Raw genomic sequence first — 14296 nt, 5'->3', positions numbered from 1 at the left:
AGTAGGTACACTTTGTGATGTCACTGACCTAGCATACCTTTCCTTTTCATTTTTCATATCTATACTGACCTTAGCTTATAAAAAAAACAAAAAAGAAAAAAATATATATGAATGGTTTGATAATCCAGGGGCTGGTCAGTTAGCCTGCTGGCCTCACTGTGGTGTCAGGACTAGGCCTAGGGATTGATATTCTCACATAGGACCTTGTCCTTGCATACCTAGGAAAGGAGTCACTGTCACCACAGCACACCATGATCGGGGGCTCTCAGGCACCCGCCACACCAAGCCATTGGCCCCCTCTCACAGACCCTACAAGACCCTATTAGGAAACACAAGCTTGCTGGGATTGAAGGACACAGAGGTGTGTGTGTGTATGTGTGTGTGTGTGTGTGTAGTTTGTTTCCAGCTATGGTTCCTGAAAGGACAAACCCTAACCTTAACCCTTTTTACAGAAGGTCCACACAAACAATCCCTGTGGTAATACGAACGCAGCAGACAGATGGCTTTCATGCAAGGAGACCCCTTCTCTAGGCTGGGCTGAGTTTTTTCCCATAAACACAAACACAGATTTGTGAAGATGTGCTTCTCAGAAGCAAAGACTCAAAAGGCAAGGTGTACAATGAGGCCATGCGTGCCTGCGGCTGGAATATGTATGTATTATTTATCTGCTGGAGTTCTACGTTTTTATGTAAGCATGAAACACGGGCAGTGTGAGAGAAAGCCAGGACCCAACACGCCGTTGGTTAATGCTACGTGTGCTGTAGTTTCATTTTCTATGTTGTGTAAACTGAGCATCGATAGAACAAAAGGTGATGTGTGTATATCAGGAAAAAGTTAATTCTATATCATTCCAGTGCATTCCGTTGTACATTTTAGTCTCCGTTTACTTTCTCTTCGTTGTTGGTAAAAGGATGCAAGCTGCACATTGACCAGCTAGTTTACCCCTACTAGAGAAGAAAAGAAGAAACGCTAGAAGAAAACAGGAGAGAAAATTTGTGAATTGCTGTCGTCAAAAAACAAAACAAAAACCAATCTAGTCTAGCTAGCTTTATTTGGGAAGCTTAACTACTTTTAGCATATGGGAGTATTTTTTCACATTCTTTGTATACAATTTGTATTAAACTTAAATATCTTTAAAAAAGAATAGAATGGAAAAATAATGGTAATTGTTAGACTGTCCTTAAGTGTACGTGGAGTAATAAAGAAATCCAGGTTTTTGATTACAAATGTGGGAGATCAAGGCACGGAGATAAAGAGAAGTCCTATCTCAATGAATAATATTAATTGTTTTAAATTGTTTTGAAGAGATACTAATCTCCGTAGAAGAGAGGAACAAAGGAAAATTCCATTGTTTTTAAGATAGAAGGAAGAAATAGTGCTAACTGTTTAATTGCTTTTAAATATACATGGAAGAATAAAGAAATCTATGCCTTTAGTTTCTAAAGTAGGAAAGAAAGGCAAGGGGATAAAGAGAAAAAACCCTATCTCAACAAATAATAGTAATTGCTTGAAATTGCTTTAAGTGTTTTTGATGTGGTTATTAGTTTGGTGGTATTAATAGCATTACTGTTCCTTTGGAAGCGAGGTCATAGCAGAGCAAGTCCTAAGAACAGTGAGGCTGCTGAGTTGCCCCAGTCTATGTCGCGCTGCCAGAGAGGCTTTGTATTTGTGTTAAGGGGAAAGGAGAACAGGCTTTGGACCCCTTCCACACTGATATGGATCAAATATGATAGAGGAACACATCCTGAAGATCTTGGCAACAGACAGGAAAGACAACTTCAAAATGACCAAACAGTTCAGGTAACATAAATCACTGAACCCTCCACGTGGGAACAGCCCTGAAACTGGCATAGACATAAACATGTCCCTAGCCAAAACTTTAGCTAAAATTAGCTAATAAAGCTTTTTGGCTGTAGTATCCTTAAAATTCATAATGCCATTCTTTATATGGCATGAATGAAGATTGTTTTACAATTGGTTATATCTCACTAATTTATAAAAAAGACAGTTGTCTTTTACTGGCTCAAATAAGAAACAAGAATTCATCCTTAACGGATCTGTGCATCTTGCACAATCCATACAAATATCTCTATAGAACTAAAAATTTGGTTGTAAGATTAATATACTACAGAATGAAACACCAAGACAGAGCTCTGACAAGAGTCACCCTCGGGGATGGTGAGAGGGCCCTCTCCCTGGCTGATTCTGCCTCACCTGATGATGTTTCCAGAGATTTGCTTCCAGAACAACTTCAAGAGTGTCTGCTGATTTCCAATGCTCTTGGCTTATCTAGCCTTTCAGAGGGTTCCAGTCAGGACTTCAGTTAAGCCCTGACCTTTCTAAGAATACAGAGACTGGATAACAAATGTTAAAGCTAGCTTTCTTAAGTCTAAGCAATTTTTCTAATTTTCCTACCCCTTTCCACCCATTTAAAAAATTCGTAACCCCAACTCAGCAGGAAGACATTTGTGGAGAGTCATCATCCTGATCCCTTGGGTTTGGGTATCTGGTTATTATTATTTTATAAAGTCATTTTATAAATGTATTTTGCCATTTTAAGGAATAATTTGGAAATGATCTTCATTTTGAACAGGAAGGAAATTAAATAGAGAGCTTAGACTCAGGAATTTCTATCTTTCCTTTGCTCTTTTCTGTCTTTTCTTAGGTAAGGGTTGAAAATATTGAAGAGAAAATGGGGAGGGTGTCATAATAATATAAAAATTAGACTAATAGGGATGGGTTATTAAATTTACTGTTAAAGAAAACATTTTATAGCCACAATCTTACATTGGTAGAAATCTTAATATTTGATGCAGAATTGAGGGTATATTTTCTTATATTCAAACAGAATTTATATACTGATACAGGTTTAAGGTTTTCATTGGTATAAATCTTTGTATATTGATACAATTTTTTTCATTTTTTTGAGAGAGGGTTTCTCTGTATAGCCCTGGCTGTCCTGGAACTCACTCTGTAGACCAGGCTAGCCTCGAACTCAGAAAGCCACCTGCCTCTGCCTCCCAAGTGCTGGGATTAAAGGTGTGCGCCACCACCGCCCAGCTCATATCTTCTTTTTTGAGAGCAGAAATTTAGCCTCAAAAATGTCCAACCAGGAAATAAATTAAGGTTAAATTGGGGGCAGAGCAGGAGATGCTTGGCTTTGGTCCCATTGTAATTGGGGAACCTAGTCCTTAGACACAGTCTAAAGTGCTTCCTCGTGCTCATTCTCAGCCTTGAGGTCAACTCTGTTCTGCTGAAAACTGGAAGTTCTAAGCTCATATCTCTGATTTTCTACCTGTTTCTGACTTTATGACAGATACAGTTTGATACAAATTTATATGAATAATGCTCTACGTAAAAGTTAATGCGCTCTCCATGTTGTTCCTTATCCATTTCTACTCCTCTTCTTTCTCTACAGTTAGCCCCAAGATAATGTGTGTGTTCACCATAGAAATTGAAGACTTAACTTCCTACATTTATGGAAGCAAATTCCAGCTTTGGTTAAGTGAGAAGTCTGCCAGGAAAATCAAATCAAAGGGAACAACTGGCCTGTGATCTCTTTGTCACTGGATAAAGTTGTCCCACTGGAGACAGTTGTCTATGGAAGCCGAGAGCTAGAAACACCCTAAATATCTACTTTTCCTTGAAGAGCCTATGGCTGTGTCCTGCCTCTAGTCCAAGGAAAGCAGAGTGGCTGAAGACAGGACACAGGGGGAAGTCATGGAGAAATATTTGCATTTCTAAGTGACCTTAAGTTAACTTTTATTCCATAGGGAGGAAGACTATCAGGATACACACCATTATTAATTAACCTTAGTTAGCCTTAGGAAAGGGGCTAATTCCTTAGCCCCTTGGGTTCTGGGTTTTCTAATTGTTTGTGTTTCTGCAACATTCTACCTAAAGTAATAATAATAATAATTATAATAATACTGATAATAATATACACTGCAGGCATAAATGTTTTCAAATGAAAGAACCATTCCTGTACTTCTGATGGGTTGAAAGGGAAGTGGGGGTTGTGGCTCCCTCACCCCATGGCCACCTTCCATCTCCAGTTGCATTCACAGTATGGAGCTGATTGGAAGTCATTTCTGCTCCAAATTCAGAGCTACCTACAATTTGCTTTGCTGCTCTCACACAGAGGAATGGTGATCTTGGTAGATGTTTCATGTTTCACTGAAGTAGTCAGAATGGGTCAAAGGGCTGGCTGGATCTGCCGGTACCTATTGACCATTGTTTGGTATAGGTAAGCAAACCCACCAACTAGCTTCTTGCTCTACCTCTGTGGCTACAGGGGTAAGCTAACAGCATCTATAATAATAATAATAATAATAATAATAATAATAATTTTGATATCTTGACGTGTAGTGGCCATGCATATGAACATATATAATGAAAAGGAATTAAAGAAATGCTTAGGTTCAGGTTTGCTGGTATCTGCCCAACATTTTGTGCAAAATGCATTTAGTCCAACTTTAATTGACCCCACAGTCTAACAAAGACTCATAAATGTTTGAAAGTCCAAAATTCAAAGTCTCCTCTGAATCTTTTCTATAAAATTAAAATTATAAAGCGGGTCACATACTGCCACAGGACATACATTACCTTTCCAAAACATAGGGAACAGAGTATAGTGAGAAAATAATGAACCAAAGCAAAACCAAAAATCAGCTGGATAAACTTCAAACTGCATCTGCATGTCTAATGTCAAAATTCTCTTCAGATATCCACCTCTTTTCAGCTTTGTTAACAACTCATTTCTCTCTTTTGGGCTGGATCCACTCCCTATTAGTATCTTTCCATGTCAGGCATCCTAGGGAGCTGGCTTCTCAAATTTCTTGGGGTCTCTAACAAAATCAAGGCTTTACGTTCATAACTTCGTGCAATGACCTCTCTAGGCCTCCATGCAGTGATAGCCCTGCCACACACCTGTTTTCTGCAAGTTTTTTTAGTTATAGAGGGAAATTCCATTCCTGATTCTAAAGCTAGACCACATGACTGAGGATGCCATGTTCTCCTGTACGCTGGGGATGGAACATAGCCAACTTTCTCAATTATATTTCCACCGGATTTCTGTTTTCCATTGTTTCCTTCACTGCCTCAGCTTGGCTGTTCTGGAACTTGCACTGTAGACCAGGCTGGCCTTGAGTTCAGAGATCTGCATGTCTTGGTTTCCTGAGTAGTAGGGTCAATTAAAGTTGGACTGAAATGCATTTTGCATTACATTACAGCTACAGGCCTATGGAGGCCAGGGAATGGAATGGGGTAGTTTGAATAAGTATGGCCCCTTAGACCATGTGTGAATGATTGTCCCACAGGGAGTGGCACTATTAGGAGATATGATCTTGTTGGAATAATAATGGCATTGTTGGAGCAAGAGTGTTATTGTGGTCTGGGTTTGAGGAAATTATACACACACACACACACACACACACACACACATTCCACCAAGAATGGAAACCAGTCTCTACCTTGCTGCCTGCAGATCAAGGTATAGAACTACTCCTTTAGCACCATATAAGCCTGGATGCTACCATGCATGCCCAAGGTCTCATGAACAGAAAAGAAAAGCTGAGCCCTCAAACAGTCTGGCTCCAGGGTCATGCTTTTCCCAGAAAAGACTCAATGAAGCAGTATTCAGCAAAACCAGAACGGGGAAGTGGGAAGGGGTGGGTGGGAGGACAGGGGGAGAGAAGGGGGCCTACGGGACTTTCTGGGAGTGGGGGGGCTAGGAAAGGGGAAATCATTTGAAATGTAAATAAAAATATATCGAATAAAAAAAAATCCTAAGTGTACTAAACAACAAAGAATATTAAAGGCAGTAAGAGAAAACAGCCAAGTAAAATATAAAAAAAAAAAAAAAAAAAAAAAAAGAAAAGAGGCTGGAATAGCATACCCCTTTGGAGAAGATCTCTGCATATTCATGAAGATGTATTGTCTTGTAGTGATGCTATATAGACAAATAGATGACTTAAGTCTTAATGATGATCCTATAAGAATTCCTAAAATTATATATGTGATTATTAAACTCTGTTATAGTGGGACTGCTATTAGGTCCTTTTCTGATAGTCAAAACTGCAACGGGGACTCTGCCAGTCTCCCAAGTGTCACCAATTAATTACTCTTAGATAGTAACCAGACTTTCTCCTACTCAGAGCAAATTCCAAGAGGTTGTAAAACAAACTTCTGCAACCATTATTCTATTCTCCTGGTTCAATAGAAGTTTGTAAAAGGAACTAATGATTTATTATAGGTGCTAGGACAGAAGATAAAATATTGACTGGGTTTATTTATACAAAACTTCACTAATAACTTAGTTATGGTATTTCAACTTACAGTGAAGTTGTGGAGCTCAGACAAGTGATGGATGTTTAGCCAGATAATTACTCCTAATGGATATGCATGTAAACATTCTGCATTGTAAACTTCTATTTTAATTTATGATTTGATTTTTGTGTGTGTACCTTTGATGAACCTTTTGGCATGTGATCATATATTCTGAAAGATGTTTAAGTGCTGAGGACAAAGAGTCAGAACTGAGCTGAGAGGAACTGAGCTGAGAGGAACTGAGCTGAGGAGATTTTAGACAGAACACTTTAGACAGAACTAAACTCAAAAACTTAGAAGTATAGGCATAGCTTTGGAAGGAAAGACAATGAGATTAAGAGCATTGTTGTGACTTCAGAGCAGGAGGAGAGAACAAGATTAGAAGGAGAACCCAGCCCTCCTGGGTGGTGGTGGCGCACACCTTTAATCCCAGCACTTGGGAAGCAGAGGCAGGCGGATTTCTGAGTTCAAGGCCAGCCTGGTCTACAGAGTGAGTTCCAGGACAGCCGGAGCTACACAGAGAAAGCCTGTCTTGAAAAACCAAAAAAAAAAAGAAAAAGAAAAAAAAAAGAAAAAAGAAAAAAAATAGAAGGAGAATCCAGAGTGGAATAATTTAGAAACTATAGGTGACATTACAAAACTAAGAGAGCAATGTGCAGAGTACAGAGGGAAAGAGGAAAAAAGAAGCTGCAGAGAGCAGAGGAGCAGGCAGGCTTCTCTTTACCATGGGACAGCACAGGTCCTTTCTTAATGACAAGGCAGACTGAGTCTTTTTTTTTTTTTTTCTTGGTTTTTTTTTTTTTTTTTTTTTTTTTTTTTTTTTTGGTTTTTTGGATTTGGTTTTTTCGAAATAGGGTTTCTCTGTATAGCCCTGGCTGTCCTGGAACTCACTTTGTAGACCAGGCTGGCCTCGAACTGAACTCAGAAATCCGCCTGCCTCTGCCTCCCAGAGTGTTGGGATTACAGGTGTGCGCCACCACCGCACAACTAAGGCTGAGTCTTTTTTTTGTTTGTTTGTTTTGTTTTTTTGAGACAGGGTTTCTCTGTGTAGCCCTGGCTGTCCTGGAACTCACTCTGTAGACCAGGCTAGCTTCGAACTCAGAAATCCGCCTGCCTCTGCCTCCCAAGTGCTGGGATTACAAGCATGCACCACCATGTCCGGCAGGCTGAGTCTTAATAAAAGGAACAAAGCTTTCTTTCTTTTCAACGGGGGTTTAATTGATTTAGCATTAAAAGAGTAGATGCTTCTTCTTTCTCTAGGCAATAAAGATTGAAGCTTATTTTTCATTCAGAATGAGTGAGTTCTTTCTGCACTGGTGCTTGGTCTTTTGCTCCATATGCATGTGTAAGTATGGGTGTGTGTGTAAGTGTGAGGATGCATGCATGTATGTGTGTGAGTATGTAATTGTGAGAATATGTGCAAGTATGTAAGTGTGAGAATGTATGCATGTGTGTGTGTGTGTGTGTGTGTGTGTGTGTAATTGTGAGAATCATGCAAGCTGAGCCCAACTGGTTTGAATGGAAATGCATAAATGCACATGTGAATCTGTATAATAACTTATGTGAGTTTATTCATATTTGCCTATGTAAAAGCTTTTCCTTCTGAAAGCATTATTCTATTCTCATGGTTCAATAGAAGTTTATTGCTCCAAACTTCCCCCTAGACTGACAAGCAAGAGGCATCAGGACCAAAGGGGAAAGGCTCTAGCAATTAATCCTTCACTTTATCTCCTGTTGTTTTAAGATGAGGTGTTAAGTGCCAGAGGCTGCAGTTTCTGGCCTCAGAGAAACACAGAAGGCAGGTCAGCTATAGTAGCATAGTAATTTAAACTTAGATAAGTAAACTTATTATTATTATACAGCAACCCTAAATATCTCATAAGACAAAGTCTTAATCTCCACCTATGTTCTTCCCCCTCTGTTGCCTCAAAAAGAACCAACAAGAAAAAAGATTCCTGACCACTGAGGCTGCCCCTCCCTCCCCACAATTGGATTCTGACTCTTGTTTTATCCACTCTGTGTGTGTGTGTGTGAGTGTGTGTGTGTGTGTGAATGTTGTCTTTCCTTCTAGTTCTCACTGGCCCCAAGGAGTTAAAAGAATTCAGTTTTCCTGTTGGCCACAGGGAGTATCATCCCCAGTAAATTAAGCTCTGTTTCATCAGAGAAAAGTCTGATGAGGAACTTCTCTACACATTGGCTGCCTTTGGTAGTAGTCCCTGTAGGTATCTAGATTCATTGCCTCTAAGCACTGACCCACAATGGCTGCCTGTGTCAGTTTACTCCCCAGGTGGATGTCATTGGCATAGGTCTCTGATGCAAATGCCATTTTCATTTTAAAAGGTGACACATAGGTAAATTAATTTATGTGTTGGTTGATTCATTTAAGTATGTATGTATGTATTTTTATTTTTACTTTTAGTATCTTTAGACAAGCTGTCTCAACATAGCGCTGGCTGTCTTGGAACTAATTATGTACAGCAGGATAGTCTTGAACTCACAAAGTTCTGCCTCCCTCTGCATCTGCCCCTCTTCTGGCCCTACCATTAGAGTTCTTGGACTAAAGTAATACTCCATCATGCCAGGTAGAGTCATGTGTCATTCTTACCATATGGATATTCATGTTTCCCAGCACCATGTTATGAACAGACCATGATTGATCCAGGGTGCATTTTTGTTATCTAAAAATCAATGGGATTTAACTACATGTATTTGTAAATTGAACTCAATTCAGGCTCATCTGTCTAAAAGTTTGCTTTCTGCTAGAAGTAGACTGTATTCATTAATATGGCTGTGGAACATTGACTTCATATGGGATGTTCTTATGCTATCCAGAGTATTTTGTGAATCCTTGGTAATGGTAAGATTTCTTTCCTTCTGTAAAAAGGAATGGCATTGGATTTTTACTGGGAATTGTGTCTAACCTATGGAAAGATTTTCATGGGGTATTTATTTTCAAAATATCATATCCCTAACATCTAGTAAATACCAATAATTTCCATTATAACAAGGGCTATTTGCTGTTCAGAGTCACCCATCTAAACAACATTAACAGGGCCAGTATGAAACAATCTCACCATCTGTATTGATGAATGCCACAAAGAGAAGTTTGAGTATGAGGAAGTGATGGAAATCAGCACTTTATGGAGGTCTCTGGTGATGTCATCTGCATGTGTTGGTTTACAAGTAAATGTAAGCATGGGCGTGTGACCACTGTCATCAATTTTCATCCTAGGAGTGTTATAAAGGATTCAGATGTATATCTTTTAAATCTGATATTGTTAATTTTTATATTTTCAAATTAAGAACCTTGTAGAAATATAACATGAAATGAAGTTCAGAAAAATTTTCTTAGTATTAGAGAAATTTAAAAATGTTACATTAGTATTTAAAGTATTCTTGTTGACTTTAATTCTCATTTAACTAGTCACTGAGCATGTTTTTTTTCCTTGAAGGGTATATTGGATACTGACACACTAACTCTGTTACCAATACCTTACCACCCCTTACCTGTTACCACAACCATGAGTCATCCTTTTTATTCTACTCAACATTACCTTCAAGTTCTTGAATTGCTCTAATGTAGGCATGTAATATGTAGACTCCACATATGAGAGAAATCATAAAATGATGTTTTCCTGGGCCTGTATACAACTGTCACAATACCATTATTTTTAGTTTTATATATTCTGCTATAAACTAAATGACATCATTCATCATTTTAGATGAAACTTGTTCCAATGTGGGTAGAAACCACATCTTCATAATTTGTTCTTCTGTTGTTGGACACCAAGGTCTAGTTCTAACACAGATATTAATGGCAATGCTGCAAACTACACTGGTGTGTAAATCTCTATTTCATTCAATCCCTTGTAAAGATATGGATGGGACATGCGGTAGATCTGGTTTTGGAATTTACAGAAACTCCATGCTGAAATACAAGGAAGGAAGAATATTTTGTATTTACAGTACCACTGCACAAAAGTGCTACTTAGAAGTCCCCCTACTTTCAGTTAAATCTCCACTCCTTATATTCCCTAGCATCTAGAAAGATCATGTACTACCAGGTCAAAGGGTTCATTCTGGCCATTACACTAATGGCTAGAATGGAAAGTCAAGGTATCACGACTATCCATGGCTCCTTTGGTTCTGGAGTGTTAATCTCTAATGCCAAAGACCTAGCCATCAGTGCACAGATCTGTTCAATTGTTGTATACTCTCCATTCAACCAAGGTAACTTCTGCTAAAATATGATAATGGAGTGGTAATTTAATTATGGAGTTTAAAAGCTATATTACACTATTCTACCCATTTGCCCCAACTCTCACATTATTTGCCACTTCTTTTTGCACAACAATCCATGAGCCTTGGAAGGACTTTTTGTGCATGATCCATTTCTGAGGAGACATACCACTCTGTCTTGGCTCCCAATTCCATGGATAACATTGTCCCTTTGCCTTTGCTATTAGTGGCCTATGTGGCATCATTAGAAAAGTATCTGCATGACTGAGTCAAGCACATTTTATTTCCTTATTTAATGATTGCAGCTTTGGCTTCATTCTTAGAGCAGCATACATCACTTCATTGTAGACCACTGTCACGGACTCTGACCTTTCGAAGCACACTTTGAACCCCCAAGCTTTCATTTAACATCATTACATAGTTAATGACTGCAGAGTCTACCATAAAGATCATACCAAAAATGGGTAATTAAAAGATTTGTCTGCTGAACTACTTGCAATTGGGCTACAATAAGCTCTGGATATCTTAGCAATGGGCATGAAAAAATGAATCTGTACATGATGTTGGTTATGAAGAGTGTCCCATATTTCTCTTCAAAATAAGATTCTTCACCTTTATTTCAAACCTATTTCTACTTCTGTTTCTCTGTGTCTGGTAGCTCTGGCTTTGAAGCATCTGAAGAACAAGAATAGTCCTTCATAAACTTTTCATTGCAGAACACAACATTTTATTCAAAATGCAATAGAAACTTTTTGGTTTTATGGGTAACTTGTAATTTTTCTGCTCTATCTCTTTGTTGTTATTGGTCTTGAGTTCCATTCTCAATTTACTGAGAAAAATGAAAAATATCAGGTCTAGTCCCATGTCTGCCCAAATGCTTGCTGTCTGGAATTACTTCTACTATATAAGTTATTCTGACACCTTTAGGCTTACCTCAAACTTTGTCCCAGGGCATGCATGGATGAAATGACTGAAAATCTCTGTCATTATATATAATAAGGCAATCTTGTATGAATTTTCACTGAACTTTCAATTCCATCAAAAACTTTATCACAATAGTCTTTCCAATACTGCCCTTGTGCTTTGCATCTCTAACAGAATCATGTTAAGCTTTATTTAAAGAATTCTGATTCCTATTGCTATTCCGCTATACCCATAAATTGGCACCTAAGTGCAACTGTCATAGCAGTTTCATCTAGCAATGGATAGAAAAAGATGCAGAGACCCACAGTGAAACATTAGTCGGGGTTTAGGGAACACTGAAAAGTGGGTAGAAAGGGATTATAGGAGCCTGAGACATCAAGGACACCCCAAGAAAACCCACAGAATTGACTAACTTGGACTGAACTGCCAATTATGGATAATGCACGGGACTGAACATAATCCTCTGCATATGTATATAGCTGTGAAGCTTGGCCTTATTTGGGGACTCCTGTGGGAAAAGAAAATGTCTTTGACACTTTTGCTGGTTTGGGGTACCATTTTACTCATATAGGTTTGCCCTGTCTAATCATAATATGAAGGGAGTTGCCTAGTCTTACTGTAACTTGAAATGCCATGTTTTCTTGATGTTTCTGGGAGGCCTGCTCATTTCTAAATAGAAAAAGAGAAGGAGTAGATGAAGAGGGGGGTTAGAGAATTATTGAAAGGGACTCAGAGGAATGAAGGGGAAAAACTAAAGTTGAAATATTAAAAATAATTATGGTGATGACAGAATTCTGAACTTTGTTTAGAAATATTTTAGTCTTTGAAACATTTCTCAACTACTTTTAAAAAATCATTAAATAATATATTATACCTTTATTATAAAACACTTGTGATTTCATCTCCACACTCCTGTCTCGGTGCCAGCACCTCTGGGATGGCCTTGCAAAACTGCGACCCAGCTGCTGCCAGCATTGCTGCCCTTCGAAAAGGAGCTGAACCCTGCAGGGGCACCGCTCAGGGTCCTGTGGGCAAGCGGGTACAGCAGGAGCTGATGACCCTCATGATGTCTGGTGACAAAGTAATTTCTGCCTTCCATGAATCAGACTACCTGTTCAATTGGGTAGGGACCTTCCACGTAGCAATCGGCACTGTCTATGAAGACCTGAGGTATAACCTCTCCCTAGAGTTCCCCAGTGGCTACCCTTACAACGCACCCACAGAGAAGTTCCTCACACCTTGCTACCACCGCAGGACACCCAGGGCAACATCTGCCTGGACATCCTCAAGGCTAAGTGGTCTGCACTCTATGAGGTCAGGACCATCTTGTTCTCTATCCAGAGCCTGCTAGGAGAACCCAACATTGATAGCCCTTTGAAGACACATGCTACAGAGCTCTGAAAAAACCCCTACAGCATTTAAGAAGTACCTGCAAGAGACCTATTCAAAGCAGGTCTCCAGCCAAGAGCCCTGACACAAGCGGTCTGCCTTTTCTTTTGTGTCGTCCTTTTCCTTAGACTGTCTGTCCTTTCTCCTTGATTTCTAAGCTAGGTTTTTATTATTGTTTTGTTTGTTTTTTTTTTTTAAATTAAGTCTGCTCCAACCCTTACAATGTATATTAAATACACATCGATTGTTTTTGTAAAAGGTAAATGAATAATAAAACACTTGCAAATAACAAATACCACATAGTTAAGTTAGTCAGACATGAAGCCTGTAGACTTCAGTAAACTTCTGTACTGTTGGAACAGCAACCTGGAGACATGGCTCTTCACATTGAATCTTACAATTTTAATATCAAATACATTTTAAAGAATTTAGTAACTGCCATAGAATGAAAAACATCTATGGGATTTAAATGAATGTAAATTTTTGCTTTCTTCTACATGTAGGCATCCAGTTAGACAAGCACCATTTGCTAAAGATGTTATGCTTTTCCCATTGTATGGTTTGACTTCTGTGTCAAAAATTAGGTATCCATAGGTGTGTGGGTTTATTTGTGTTTCTTCAATTCAATTCTATTAATCAACCTGCCTGTTTCTATATGAATACCATAAAGTTTTTATTATTATTGTTCTGTAGTACACCTTGAGATCAGGGACAGTGATACCACCAATAATTTTATTGTACAGGATTGTTTTAGCTATCCTGGTTTCTTTTTTTTTTTTTTTTCACAAGAAGTTGGGACTTGTTCTGTCGATGTCTATAAAAAAATGTATTTAGATATTCGTAGGAAATTGTATTGAATCTGTAGATTGCTGTCTGTAAATTAATCCTATTCATCCATGAGCATGAGAAAACTTTGATCTTCTAATATCTTCAATTTCTTTCTTCAGAGACTTGAAGTTCTTGTCACACTTGCCTTTCACTTTCTTGTCGGTTAGAGTTACAACAAGATATTTTACATTATTTGTGGCTATTGTGAAGGGTGTCATCTCTGTAACTTCTTCCTCAGCTTGTTCATACTTTGCATAAAGGAGGGGCACTGATTTCTTTGAGTTAACTGTGAATCCACCTACATTGCTAAAGGTGTTTATCAGCTGTAGGAGTTTGTTGGTAGACTTTTTGAGGTCATTTTTTATACAGTATCATATTACATTCAAATAGCAAAACTGACTTCTTTCATTTCCAGTTTCTATATACTTGATTGACATTAGTTGTCTTATTGTTCTAGCTAGAATGTCAAATGTTATATTGTCTTCAACAATATAACATTTGGGATAGGAAGTGAATCAACAGACTTGTCTTGTTCCAGATTTAGGTGAAATTGCTCTAAGTTTCTCTCCATATAATTTAATTTTGGCAT

The 14296-nt window shown here is 38.5% G+C and overlaps 1 protein-coding gene across 1 annotated transcript; it reads left to right on the top strand.

The window, feature by feature from the left end:
- The first annotated feature begins 12427 nt into the window (after positions 1-12427).
- Positions 12428-12891, top strand: LOC127682621 (ubiquitin-conjugating enzyme E2 C-like). Its single transcript, XM_052179106.1, has 2 exons — positions 12428-12643; positions 12688-12891. Exons 1-2 carry the CDS (start codon positions 12428-12430, stop codon positions 12889-12891), a joined length of 420 nt encoding a protein of 139 aa, XP_052035066.1.
- The last annotated feature ends 1405 nt before the right edge of the window (positions 12892-14296 follow it).

The sequence above is a fragment of the Apodemus sylvaticus genome, chromosome 1, assembly GCF_947179515.1.
Source record: "Apodemus sylvaticus chromosome 1, mApoSyl1.1, whole genome shotgun sequence".
Classification (NCBI taxonomy): domain Eukaryota; kingdom Metazoa; phylum Chordata; class Mammalia; order Rodentia; family Muridae; genus Apodemus; species Apodemus sylvaticus.
Note: the sequence above shows the minus strand (reverse complement) of the source record. Positions and strands in the feature narration are given on the sequence as shown.

Bases quoted from the DNA above. Each gene is read 5' to 3' on its own strand.
- LOC127682621 (XM_052179106.1), top strand. From the start codon at position 12,428: ATGGCCTTGCAAAACTGCGACCCAGCTGCTGCCAGCATTGCTGCCCTT. The intron at 12,644-12,687 runs GTCTATGAAGAC...AGAGTTCCCCAG, and splicing joins TCCACGTAGCAATCGGCACT to TGGCTACCCTTACAACGCAC.